The 13,630-nt window shown below is 37.2% G+C and overlaps 2 protein-coding genes across 3 annotated transcripts in view; both read right to left on the bottom strand.

Moving 5' to 3' along the window:
* LOC111333149 (uncharacterized) overlaps window positions 1–5,057 on the bottom strand; it is a 7,896-nt gene extending 2,839 nt beyond the window's left edge. Inside the window, exons 1-2 of the mRNA XM_022938672.2 lie at window positions 4,878–5,057; window positions 2,439–3,560 (exon numbers count right to left, since the gene is read on the bottom strand). Coding sequence (XP_022794407.1) covers window positions 2,439–3,560; window positions 4,878–4,896 — 1,141 coding nt within the window. The 5' untranslated portion in view covers window positions 4,897–5,057. The remainder of the gene's footprint in view (window positions 1–2,438; window positions 3,561–4,877) is intronic.
* A 365-nt stretch (window positions 5,058–5,422) lies between these two features.
* Window positions 5,423–13,583, bottom strand: LOC111333143 (uncharacterized). 2 transcript variants are annotated; one of them, XM_022938666.2, is made up of 4 exons: window positions 13,371–13,583; window positions 11,745–11,906; window positions 8,773–9,952; window positions 5,423–7,114 (listed from the first exon to the last, which is right to left on the bottom strand). In XM_022938666.2, exons 3-4 carry the CDS (start codon window positions 9,929–9,931, stop codon window positions 6,366–6,368), a joined length of 1,908 nt encoding a protein of 635 aa, XP_022794401.2. In that variant the 5' UTR covers window positions 9,932–9,952; window positions 11,745–11,906; window positions 13,371–13,583; the 3' UTR covers window positions 5,423–6,365. The 2 variants fall into 2 exon arrangements, with proteins under 2 accessions (XP_022794401.2, XP_022794400.2); XM_022938665.2 differs by having other exon boundaries at window positions 5,423–7,117; window positions 13,371–13,529.
* Between the last annotated feature and the right edge of the window lie 47 nt (window positions 13,584–13,630).

Genomic DNA, 13,630 nt, shown 5'->3' with positions numbered 1-13,630 from the left:
TGAATGTTACCTAACCTTTTAACTCCAGTTACCAATAACCCTGGCTATAATAATGGCTATGAATGTTACCTAACCTTTTCACTCCAGTTACCAATAACCCTGGCTATAAGAATGGCTGTGAATGTTACCTAACCTTTTAACTCCAGTTACCATTAACCCTGGCTATAATAATGGCTGTGAATGTTACCTAACCATAATGGCTATGAATGTTACCTAACCTTTTCACTCCAGTTACCAATAACCCTGGCTATAAGAATGGCTGTGAATGTTACCTAACCTTTTAACTCCAGTTACCATTAACCCTGGCTATAATAATGGCTGTGAATGTTACCTAACCATAATGGCTATGAATGTTACCTAACCTTTTAACTCCAGTTACCAATAACCCTGGCTATAAGAATGGCTGTGAATGTTACCTAACCTTTTAACTCCAGTTACCAATAACCCTGGCTATAATAATGGCTGTGAATGTTACCTAACCTTTTAACTCCAGTTACCAATAATCCTGGCTATAATAATGGCTATTAATGTTACCTAACCTTTTAACTCCAGTTACCAATAACCCTAGCTATAATTATGGCTGTGAATGTTACCTAACCTTTTAACTCCAGTTACCAATAACCCTGGCTATAAGAATGGCTGTGAATGTTACCTAACCTTTTAACTCCAGTTACCAATAACCCTGGCTATAATAATGGCTGTGAATGTTACCTAACCTTTTAACTCCAGTTACCAATAATCCTGGCTATAATAATGGCTATTAATGTTACCTAACCTTTTAACTCCAGTTACCAATAACCCTAGCTATAATTATGGCTGTGAATGTTACCTAACCTTTTAACTCCAGTTACCAATAACCCTGGCTATAAGAATGGCTGTGAATGTTACCTAACCTTTTAACTCCAGTTACCAATAACCCTGGCTATAATAATGGCTGTGAATGTTACCTAACCTTTTAACTCCAGTTACCAATAACCCTGGCTATAAGAATGGCTGTGAATGTTACCTAACCTTTTAACTCCAGTTACCAATAACCCTGGCTATAATAATGGCTATGAATGTTACCTAACCTTTTAACTCCAGTTACCAATAACCCTTTAATTTCAAGAGCAACTATTATCTAATTTCTCCTTAGAACATCACTCCTGAATCAAACATAAAGGAAATGATCACCAACTAAAGAATCTCTTAATTGTTAAACAAATTCTTTCAGCCAGCATGTTAGGAAATATAGAGTATACATGTAGATCAAACAGTATGGAGAATATGTGTTCAGATATTAGGGTGTAAAGGGTTAAAAAATCAGGTTTTGTCCACTCAACAATAATGCAGAGTTAGATGTACAGGAAGCAACTATTAAGGATTTATCAAGTAAACATGGGGATAGTGTTTGGATATTATGATCTCCTTTAAGGGAAAAATTACAGGAACTTTTTGGGAATATTTTTCTTTCATTTGGTACAAGAGGGCTTAAAACTAGAGATTTTATGGCAATATTGTTGGTAAATCCTTAAGGCCCGGCCAAACAATAAATGTTGGACGATCCAACATGTTGGGTGAACCAACATTTTATCATTTGGCCACTGTGTTTGATGACCACTCAACAGGTTGGATGATGTTGGAACATGTTTGAAGCAGTATCAAACATTTGATCCAACATCGTCCAACATTTCTTTTGTTCTCATGTTGGACGTGTGAAATTTTGTTCATTTGGCCAGTCTCAACAACATGCTGCATGTGTGCACGCGCATTGTGACTGCAAACTCAGTCATTACCATAGACACCGTTAGCTTGCATTAGTGTAGTTTGAAAACGGCAGCCAGCAAGGAAGCAATGCAGAATATCGCTCAAACTTCTAGCGAAAAAACACCAAAACAAAAAGCAAGATGTTGGAGTGACGAGGAAACTGAGCAATAACTGATCGAACTATTGGAAGAGAATAGATGCTTATGGGAAGTTTTTTGTGCCGAGTATCACCTGAAAGACAACAGAGAACAAACATATTTTTTTATCAATCGGCAGCTAGTTCTCAAACAATATTGGTAAAATAACTACTCTCTTGTCGTCTTTGAATCCATTCTCTTGTTTTCCCTCCTTTACTTGCTCTATCCTCGGTTTCTTCAAGCTTGTCAAGCAGTAATAACACTGATAAACAATGCTTAAATTTCTCTTTCCTCTCCGTCACTCAAACCTCCATGGACATTACAATGTGGTGTGCACTGGGAAATATCCTTACCCACAACCCTATGTGTCCCATGTTTGATCAAACATGTTGAATAGATGTTTGGCATCATTTGGTTCCCCCCCCCTTTAATTTACAACATGTTGGACTGTCCAACATGCAACCAACATGTTGAATCGTCCAACATTCATTGTTTGGCCGGGCCTTTAATCCTTAAAATTACCAAATGTCACAGTTAAACTTGAGTCATACACACCACTCTTTTGGACAAGTTTTGACAATTTCGCCACCACTTCCTCGCACTGATTCTTCCAGCTGAACTTCTTTGTGTAGCCATCCCTCAGTTGCTTTGCTTCTTTGTGGCGAAGTTCTGGGTCTCTATTCCTGACTTGCTTTATCCTGTCAGCCCAAACCTGAGATTCATCAGAGTCCACCACGTGCGAATTTCCGAATAACACAGTCTTAAGAACAATGCCAAGTCCACAGCAATCACTGATCAGAACAGGTAAGTCAGCAGAAATGGCAAGCAGACCACTCATTCCAAATCCTTCATTTCTTGAAGGCTTAATAGCAAGATCCACTTTACACACCAATTTGCGCCAGTCCTCACGGCTTTCAGCAACACACACAGTCAGTTGTCGAGAATCGATCCCCTCTTTTAGCAAAGCCTTTCTAATGTCAGCAGTCTCATTACTGGATTTCACCGCAACAGTCAGATGATAAGATGGCGTGTTCAATAGTTTGATTGCTTTTGCCGCAATATCGCATCCTTTGATGTTAAAATGCCTCAAAGATCCACTTATCAGCACATGGAATGTTGTCCAATCCTTATGCAACTGGTGCGCACCAATAAGGTCTTCACAAATACCTGGCGTAAGGTTGATCACATTTTCCTGTCTTCTTGAGAAGAGTAAAGCACGTCTACAGGATTCTGCAGTCTTTGGACCAATTGCGATAACAGCATCAGCCTTTTCACACATTTTAGTTTGAAGTTTATGCTCATCTTCATACCCAGCTATGTGACATTCTTCATGAAATGAATGCACAACCTGAACCCACTTGCATTTCTTTAAATCCTTTATAACTTGTGCTTGTCGACCCAAGTTTTCTCCATGACAGTGTATGAATAGAATGTCGATATTAAGATTATCAGGTGGGAAAGACAGTAGATCTGCTGATGAAAATCCATCATGGGCCTTAGAATCAACAAGTTGAATATTCAGACTGCTGGCATGTTCTCGTTGTTGTTGGGTGTTATTTGGAACAAAACCAGTCACACAGAGTCTATCATTTCTTCCCAGTTCAATAACTAACTGTCCATTGACAGTTTTGTTCCAGCCATCAACATCTGAAGCCAAAGTAACATTCAGTTTTGAAACTGCAAATTGAACAAAAACATTACAAGAAATGATTAACAAAACTCAGATAACTTTGAGTTCATCTCAACTCAAAGGTTTTTTTTAGATATCACGGGAACTTCACTCCTACATTTTTGTAGCAAACACATAATAATTTTACCCCACACAAAACTGGGTGACTGTATTTCCTCTATCACAGAGATTTTAGATTTATTACCCCTATTAATAACTTTCTTTCAGATGGAATTAAATTTAACTTTGAAGAGGACTGAAACTTACACATACCTAGACATTATACATTCAGACAAGCAAGTGGCATTTACTGTAGGGATTAATTTGATCTATCATAAATTAGTATGCAACAAAGGGGGTTGTCAGATCACACTGCCATTAACATTCTTAAATTTCAAACCAAGTTATTTTAACCAGCCTTTATATAATAGTGCATGATATTTGCAAACAGTACCTCTCCATCGTGATAATTAAGTTCACGAATACATGATGCCAGAAAATACATATCAAATTGGCTTATGGCTATTTTGGTCTTAATATATTGCATTCTGTTTTAAGCTGTGTTTCTTAATGTGCAAATTGTCTACTTGGATCGATCATGATTGGATTGGTATATGCTGAGAAACATTAATTCACTAACCATCGATCACCACTTAGATCGACTGATCATCAATTTTCATCGATTAGTCAGACTAGCCTGAGGAATTCAAGTCATGACATACTATGGCCGTAAATTAGACTTCATGCAAGCATTTAATTTCCAGTTTGCTCATGTACTGCAGTACAAAGAATCCTCCATGACAATTTCTCAAACCCTTCAGCAACTGAAATACTCCTTGGTGGCTACCTCGAAGGTCCGAGGGTACATTAGAGCAAAACTTAATTCCAGTGCAAATGGTCCAGTCACAAAATTGCCAAAATTACAGATCCAAATTGCATCTCCGGTTTGCTAAGAACAAAGATTCTTCAAAGACAATTGTAGTAGCAGTAAAACTTTATTAAAAGTGTCAAGAGCCGTCTAGCTAGGGAAGAATCGCTTACTAATTTGGGAGACACTAAAAAAAGAAAAAAAGATTATAGGAGCTATTTACAGTAGTATATATATTATAACTAAGAGAAAATCTATAGTTAACTAATTACGGGATTTGTAATAAAAATATATAAAATTCAAGAGGAGTAGAGGCTACAGCATGTGCAGCCATCATCCAAGAGCTCACTTATACTGAGTTGGCGTGCGTATCTTGCAAAGTATTAATTTCTCAAAGTTTCAGCAATGACCCACTCCTTGATGGTTAAACCCACTTGGGCAGAAGACGATAGCTCACCTGATTTTCCTGCTTCCATACCGAATGATCGATTGTACGGTTCCGATCCATTTATTCTTTCTTCAGTGACTCCATCTCATATGCAAGCTTAACCAAAACCTAAATCTACAAAAAGATTATTCATAAATCGTGGGAGCCTAATACGTCCGAACGATTTGCCGCAAAAAGTGCATTATGTAAGACCACTTATAATGTCTTCAATGTAAAGTCATTGAAAACTTCTGACAAAACCTGTTTGCTGCTGTATTTCCATCTGCCACCGTTTTCAGCATTCTTGTTCGTGCTGCTAAAAAAATTATGAACTGGAAATAAGAGGTAGACGCTAGTCCCATAGCAAAGCCCTTTATAGGATGCAAACAGAGTAGGTGATGCTCCACCTCCTAAGCTTGCCCCAACCCACCCCTCCTTAGTGGTAATTCATTACCAGGGTTGCGATGATGGTCACTGACTTATGGTATACTTTCCGATTGAGTGTGATCAAGCCAAGTGGAAATAAATAAAGGTGGAAATCCAGAATAAAGGAAAATCACCAAAGAACACTGACAGAGGAACCAACATCTTGTTCATTGACATTTTGGTGTTTATTACGTTAAACAAATATAAGTATAATGCATTAAAATTTTTATAAAGAATTAAGCTTATGATAAACATTAAATTTTCACCAAAAAAAGCCCTCTTTTCAATAGAAGTAATGCAAAATTACACACACACATATAGAATGATGTACATCTAGCTGTATATTTAAAAAGAAATCTACAAATCTAAGGCTTTTCTCTTTGAAACTAGTTTCCACTTATTATTTAGAGGATTTTATAATTATTGCATGTTTCTATCCTAAAAATTTCGATGGCAAATATTTCATGAGTTATTGTTACACTATTTCAATCAGAGTTATCTATTTTTAGTATCTAAAAGGCAAGGAGCCACTATGTGGATACCCTTTAAATAAATTGGTTCCCTTCATCAGTACTTACTTCGTACTTGTATATACACGTGTACATAAACTACAAAAAAAAAACAAAAAAAAAACAGCTTCTTAAGAAAAATACAGCCTTAGCTGCTTCAATCAAGAATGATCCGCAGTTGTTCTCATGAAACTGTTATCAGATTTACAAAAACTTCCACATGTGCTTATAGTCAACCTTGGATTGATGACTTAATTCAAAAAGACTAAAATTCCAAATTTAAAAACTAAATGTTTTTCAATCACTGTTCATCAGTGTTTTCCTAACTCCAACACTTGTCCATGTAAAAACAGTTTTTGTCCTGGAATTTTTCTCATAGTTCTACTTTCCATGCTAACATTTTTACATTTTCTGATAAGGTTGACAAGAAAACACTCTTCACATTGCTTTTTCTGCAACAGAAAATATTTTAGTGCCTCAAGTACCAGTACAGTGAATCTAACTGTAGAAAAATTGGAAAAATTTCCCTCCTCCTACTAAATCACCCAAAAGCTACACAGTGTTCATGATTTCTAACTAATTATTAATTTCCGTTTTTTAACCAGTTTTCTAAGATAGTTGCAACATCCCATCTCTCCATATCATCCTCTTTGAGGAAAGTAATAAGCTTCTCTACAGTTGCTTCAGGCTTTGCATACCACAGTTGCAAAAGTTCATAAGTTGGATTCTCCTTCTGTCCTAAATTTGTTATCACATCTTTCGTAAACTTCATTTTCTCTCCAAGCAGGCGGAAATCATTAAAAGACAAGTCTTTTCTTATGTTTAATTTCAGGCAGATTTTACTCAAAATAGAATATGGAATGTCTTCAGCTTTGATAGACTGCCTCATGTTGGTAATTGCAGCCTGATTCCTGTTTGAGTTTTTATCATTAACACCATCCAATGCTGCTCCTGCACTATCCACCTGATCAAATCCATTTCTCTCTTCCTTGACGTCCTTTGCTCCTGCATAGCCCACCTGGTGGGTCCCACCCTGGACAGTTTCAACTATTTCCTTGTTATCCACTCTCTCAGTTTCAGTTCTTCTTGCTCCAAAGCTCAGTTCCTTGGTCTGTTTCTGGACAGCATCAACCATCTCCTCATCATAAGCTTTTCTCTCAGTTTGGTTGCTCTTCATTTCTGCTGCAGGCCTCAGCTCCTGGCTTCTGTAGTTGACATTCTCAAGTGCTCTCTCCTCATGTACCACTGTCTCCGTTTCATATTGCTGGACTTCTGGATACTGGCCCCTCTCTTGTTCAAACTCCTCACTGTGTTCAACGCTTTGTTTGAAATCTTCTAAAGAGAGAAAAGAAAAGAAACTCTCAGAACATACATAAGCAAAAAATGTTTTAAATTTTAATTGTTGTTAAAAAAATTTGTCTTTGGGCTGATAAACGATTTTCAATTCCCCTGAAGTGTCCAGACTTAAGTGTCCATCAGTGATGCACAGCTTAAAGTAATGCAATAAATTCAAAATATATGGTACAGCTGTACCTAGTAAAAAACCATAAATATGAAGCATGAAGCAACAAGGGGTATCATCACTCCCCCTGGATAAAATACCAGTCAGTTGTAAGGTTACCCTTAACATTTCACCAGGTTTTCCTGACAATTCCCCAGTACCCATTCCTAATGCTGGTGAGAGACAGGCATAAAGTGTCTTTCCCAGGAACACAGCACATTGTCCCTGCCAGGTCTCAAACCCAGACCTCTCCAACCCAAGTCCGGTACACTAAACATTGGGCCCCCGTGTCTCCCAATAAAGGGACAACATTGGTGGCAAATCATTGCAATACAGTGCTAGTAAGTTAAAAAAATTAAGGGCAGAGCTTTGGTTTTCCCTTTTTCAGAAAACAAGTAGTAATTGTAATAATAATAATAATAATAATAATAATAATAATATTTAATATTCATATTGCACATTCTCTATAAAAATAATCAAATGTGCATCACAAACATAACAATAACTACAAAATAAGAACCTATTTACAATCACTATGAAAAATCTAAACAGTCATAATCTAAAATGTACTAACAAAATGCCTTGCTGACTAAAAAAATGTCAAAGTTTCTGTTTTAAATCAGTTTTGGTGCAAGCCGATGTAATGCTTCCAAAGCTGCGGCACTACCGCCGTGAAGGATGGACCTCCCATTATGATAGTAACTTTTGTGAAACATTTGGGGTGCTCAGAAGAATTCCCTTCAGTTGTTATTTTGCCATAAATCATATCTGGATGGCAGTAAAACAAATTAAATCATTGAGATATTTTGGAGCTGAGTGCTGAAGTACTTTAATAGTGATCAAAAAAATTTTAAACTTGATACCTAGGCAGATGGGCAACCAATGAAGTTGTTGAAGGAGCAGTGTAATGTATGACTGTGTTTAGGTATGCAGAAGATCAATCATGCACAGGCATTCATGACAAGTTGGAATTTTTGCATGTGATGGTCGCAAACTCCATATAGGAGACTGTTGCAATAGTCTAACCTACTGGTTATAAAATTAATGCATGAACCAGTTTCTCAGTACAATCACTAGTAGGTATTTCTGTTTGTGTCGAATATTATACAGAGAAAAAAGAATGTACCACCACAGGTCTTTGTTACTTGTGTTGCCAATATTATCATCCACATGCAAGTCTAACCAGAAGCCCAGATTTTTTGCCGAGTATACCTACTAGATACCTGCTTGCTCATGCCAATTGCCATAAACTCAGTCTTTATCGTCATAACTGTTTGCAGCAATTTTGTATTTAATAAATAGCCTCTTGTACGATGTAACAAAAAATTTGTGATACTAGCTCTCCAGAGGAAAAAACTGGAGTGAGGGGAAATTCAGGTATATCAACATCACCAACATTATACTTTCCTATGAGAGCTGGCTCTCAAATTGAAACCTGTACTTAGCCTGGAAAAGCTCTCTTTGTGAATTTATGATAAATCAAACACACCTTGCCTGCTTGGAAACAGTGTAAGCATTCTTTCAACAAGACAATTACATTGCTTCTCCAAGCTGTATTTTTCCTCATACTCTTGGCGAAGTTGCTTTGCTTCTGACAACTGATCTTCTGGGCTATTTTCTATGACTTTCTTTATCGACGCTGCCCAAACCTTGGGATCATTTGATTTAATAACATGTTTTGCTCCTGAGTGTAACTTCTTCAGAGCCATTCCAAGACCACAATTCTGGCTGACAAGTACTGGAAGGTCTGCAGAAATAGCACGGAGGTTGGTTGTGCCAAAGCCCTCTGTTCGTGATGGCATTATGATAAGATCAACTTCGCAAAGTAGCTTCTTCCAGTTTTCTAGGTCACTACTTTGGAAAGGTCGCACGGCAAACTGGTCCAGTTCAATCCCTTCTTTAAGGAGTTGCTCACTGAGTTCTTCTGTATCCTCGTCTGGGTTGACAATACAGATGAGATAACATGATACCTCCTGCAAAAATTTCATGGCCCTTGCCGCAATATCCAGCCCCTTTACTCTGTAATATTTTGCAAACCATGTTGCACTGATCAAGATGCGGAACTTTTCTCCAGGCTGGTGTATCAGTCGAACACCCACCAATTCATTAACAATCCCTGGAGTTAAATCAATGACATCATTGCTCTTTCCACAATGACGCAGTTCAGATCTGAAGGTGTCAGCTACTTTGGGGCCAACTGCAATTATGCTGTCTGCCTTCTGACTCAGTTTGAGCTGTAGCTCGTGCTCTTTCTTCTGCTCATATTTCTGATCCATATATTTAGCAAGTTCTTCACTGATGGTATGGATAATATGAAACCACTTACATTTCTTGTTTGTCCTTATGACTTGAGCATGTTTCCCCTCGTGAAGCCCATATGAGTGCATGATCAAAACATCAATTTCAAGATGGTCAGGTGGGAAAGACAAGCGTTCCTTCGGTGAAAAACCATCCAGTTCTTGGCCATCAAGAAGTTCAACATTTAACTCCCTAGCCTGTTCTTTCTGTTCTGGGGTGCTACTTGGCACAAGTCCTGTCACCTTTATTGTTGGATTTTTGGCAAGTTCAATAAGTAACTGTTTATTCACCAGTGTGTTCCATCCAATCACACCAGTAGCCAAAGTTATATTTAATTTACATTGCTCCATATTTTACTGCTGAGAAGCCAACTGTAAAAAAGGAGGAAAGAAAATAAATGTGATTAGAAAATTTCAATTCATCTACATTAAATTGGCAAGAGTCAATCAGGTCTAAAAATGAGCCAACAGGCTAATCCTACCAGAGCTTGTCTCAGTTCGGGGTATTATGTAACTAGCAGGTATTTGCTCAGGGGTGGATCCAGAAATTTTCTTGGAAGGAGGTGCACCACTATTACGAGTGATATGACTGACGGGCGATGGAAACAAATTTCAGTGAACAACAAAGAAGGCAGTGTTCTCTTTAACTGGTCATAAACAACAACACTATTTTTATATTTTCACTGTGTAAATAGTAGTTTTTCATAAAGTAATTAAGTCTTAACTAAATTAGGTACTAATAAGTATATATTTCATTATTTAAATTTTAATGCATATATTATTGAAGATTTTTAACCATGCATATTTTTAAATTTTACCACAACTTCTTGTAAGTATATATTAAACAATTCAGCTTGGTAACCACAATGTAATATTGCATGTTTGCATAATAAATCTATGTAATTATCTATCATAATAACGTAATGTGAATTGCTGGGAATACAAACAATTTTCATGGCATTGATTTAACATGAATTCTTGAACCTCATATGCTTAACTTCAACACCAACAAAACTGTTAGACAGTAATTATTAATATTCATTTAGAAAGCCACAAGTCATCTCAGGATAAGGGGGGTGCACACCCTCTGCACCCCTCACAGGTACCCTTGTTGCTACTTCCCCCTTCCCTCCCCCTCCAGGATGGGATGCTTGTCCATTTCAGGGAAACCTCCCAATATCATTTTTGTCAGGTTCCCTTGACAGTTTCACAGTACCCATAGATACCCTTAAGCAGAGATAGTGTTAGAGAAAAGTGTCTTTCCCTTAAACAGAGTTTAAAGCTTGACCCCTCAACCCTAATTCCAGAAAATTTTCATGATTAGATTAATGTATCCCAGATTGGCTGTGATTGGACAGTACTACATTTGATACCTAACAAAAAGGAAAATGAAAACTTTTTTCTGGATTTGAAATTAACACAGCAGTTGATTAGTTATCAAAAATATGCTGGATGTATATATGATATTATTAAAAACTGGATCATTGGATAATGCAATTCAAGACTTTTTATTGGCTCAGCCGTTATGGTATATGAGCCAATATACCATAATCTAATTTCTGTTCATTGTTAAATCCAGTTTCTTCTCACAAAATAAAGTCGAGAAGATTCTTGGGGGCGTTTTTTTTAATAAAACAATTATTCCACTCTCGCTTGTTGGATAGGAGATGACTATAGCCAACTCGGCGCTACGCGCCTTGTTGGCTATCTATCATCTCATATCCAACACGCGCTCATGGAATAATTGTTAAATGGAGTGATAATATAATGCTTAAATCTTATGCATTCCTGATTCTTTTGCAGTACAAGTATCATTCAGGCAACACATAAATGATAATAAACACATCCCTGACCTGAAAGCAACTCATTAAATAAATGACTATGTCCATTGCCAATAAATATTGATCAAAATTAAAACTGCACACTAGTGACTGGACTCTAACAGCTGGAATAAGTTCATGAGCGAGCAAAAGATGAGTAAATTTCACACCAAATTTGTTGATTTTTGTTTCTTATTTTTGATAAGGCATTTTCTTCTTTCTGTTTCATTGATTTGTTGCACTAGCTTCATTGCAAACTGAATCAGATCTGGGGGAATTTATATTAATTTTGTAGAAATTACCTGTAATGTAACAACTAATTTTATTTATAATTATTGACTCACTTTAGTTGAGATGACCTTCTTTTGTTTCCATTCCTGTCTCGCATGGAGTTGCTTCTGCTCTGCACTAAGCTTGTGCATCCCTGCAGGCTTCACTTTCATGGAAATATCGAGGAAGTGAAAGACCCAATGACAAGCTGGTTGCACTTAATCTCAGTCAGACCACTACAGAAGTCCACAAGAGGAAATTTTTGTTAATATACTAAAAATACAGCTCTTTGATGATGCAAATTGGCCACCATAAAGAGTGGTTTCAATGCTAATGTTTAAAGCATTAGCCCATCCTCAGAGCAAATGATGCTAGGATGCCTGTTTACTTCAGGGAAACCTCCCAATAACATTTTAGTCTCAGGTTTCCCTTGCAGTTTTCTAATACCCATAAATACCCCTGAGCAAGTAGAGATACTGTTTGACACTAGTATCTTTTACATAAAAAAGAGTTTGAAGCTGGACCATTCAGCCTTGATTTCATCATAAAATTATCATACTGTGATCAGGCTATTGTGTACCTGACTGGTCATGATCGGATACTTTGCTGAATGAAAACAATAATTCATTTTTAAATTTCTGAATTCACACTGCAGCATTGATCAAGACTTTATACTTGAAGGCGCACTATAAAGTTACTAGAAGAATATCACATGTCATGATGAAAATTAATACTACAGGCAGTGCATAGCGTACTGTGGGTGATTTTGGGGTCTAAAAGTCATTAATGGGAATACATATTATTATGAATGAATTTTAAGCGCAAGCGTGTGCCGTAAAAGGAGGAAAAATCATTTAAAAATTAAAAAAAAAAAATAGATAATGAAAAGGATAATAACAGCGAGGAATGTAACATTTTAGTCTCACTAACTTTCTTCCGTGGCCGCCTTGTCGCTTACGGTCATTTTCTTTGTACAGCATGTTGTACTACCATTATATTAAAAAATCAATAGAGAATGCTGGTCACTTCAAACGGTTCCGAACACCAACCGTCTATTAATCTAATATCAAAGCCCATCAGGTCGAACTACACGCACGGACTCCCCGGACAAAGTTGTCTTTGAATCCCGTGGTAAAGCCGTTCGCATTACGATTTAGTTAGAATAGGTGCTGAAACGGAGCGCCTCTAGATCGGGTCGATACAGCGGAATTTAGAGACTTTTGCAACTTGAACGGGTAGGTACTTGCCAATTCGCTTTGAGGGAGAACAGTTAACTTTGGTGGAATTTATTGGCCTTCGAGTGGCGATTAGTGTTCGGGACCGGTTGAAGCGACCAGCTTTTAATGCTTAATATCTATAATATGACGCGTTCGTCATTCATTTGGAGTATTTGTAGACGAAACATACACGACAATAAACACATTTGTTGACCTGAGAAAGTGATCGAATAATAACTACGTTTATTGCTTAAATATTGATCTAAAGGAAAACTGCTCTAGGTAAGACCGGCAACGCGTACGGTTGGAATCAGTTCATAAGCCAGCAAAAGATTAGTAAGGTTAAAACCGATTCTTTCATTTTCGTTGCTTACTGGGGAACCATTACGGTTAATTTTCCCCTTTCGATTTCGACGTTTGGTTAGATTAGATGTCTTACAAACTGGATCAAATCGGGAAGAAATTAAATTTGTAAAGAATTACCTGCAATTCAACAGCTTGCACACATTTAGGTCTTCTTTTTTCTCCATTCCTATCTTGGATTTCTGGAAACACTTCCTCGCTCAACGCTACACAAGAGCCGCATATTCACCCCCCGGATTTCACTTTCGAAGAAATTGAGGAAGTGAAAGATAAATAACAAGTTCACTTCCAGTGCTCTCTCGGTAGACCATTTTGACTGCGGTGCGCTTTAGAAGGAATAATTATGTAGCAGTATCTTATGTATACTGTAAGCTCGATCA

Source organism: Stylophora pistillata, chromosome 4, assembly GCF_964205215.1.
Source record: "Stylophora pistillata chromosome 4, jaStyPist1.2, whole genome shotgun sequence".
NCBI classification, from domain to species: domain Eukaryota; kingdom Metazoa; phylum Cnidaria; class Anthozoa; order Scleractinia; family Pocilloporidae; genus Stylophora; species Stylophora pistillata.
The sequence above is the reverse complement of the archived record's forward strand: the minus strand, read 5'-3'. Positions and strand labels throughout refer to the sequence as shown.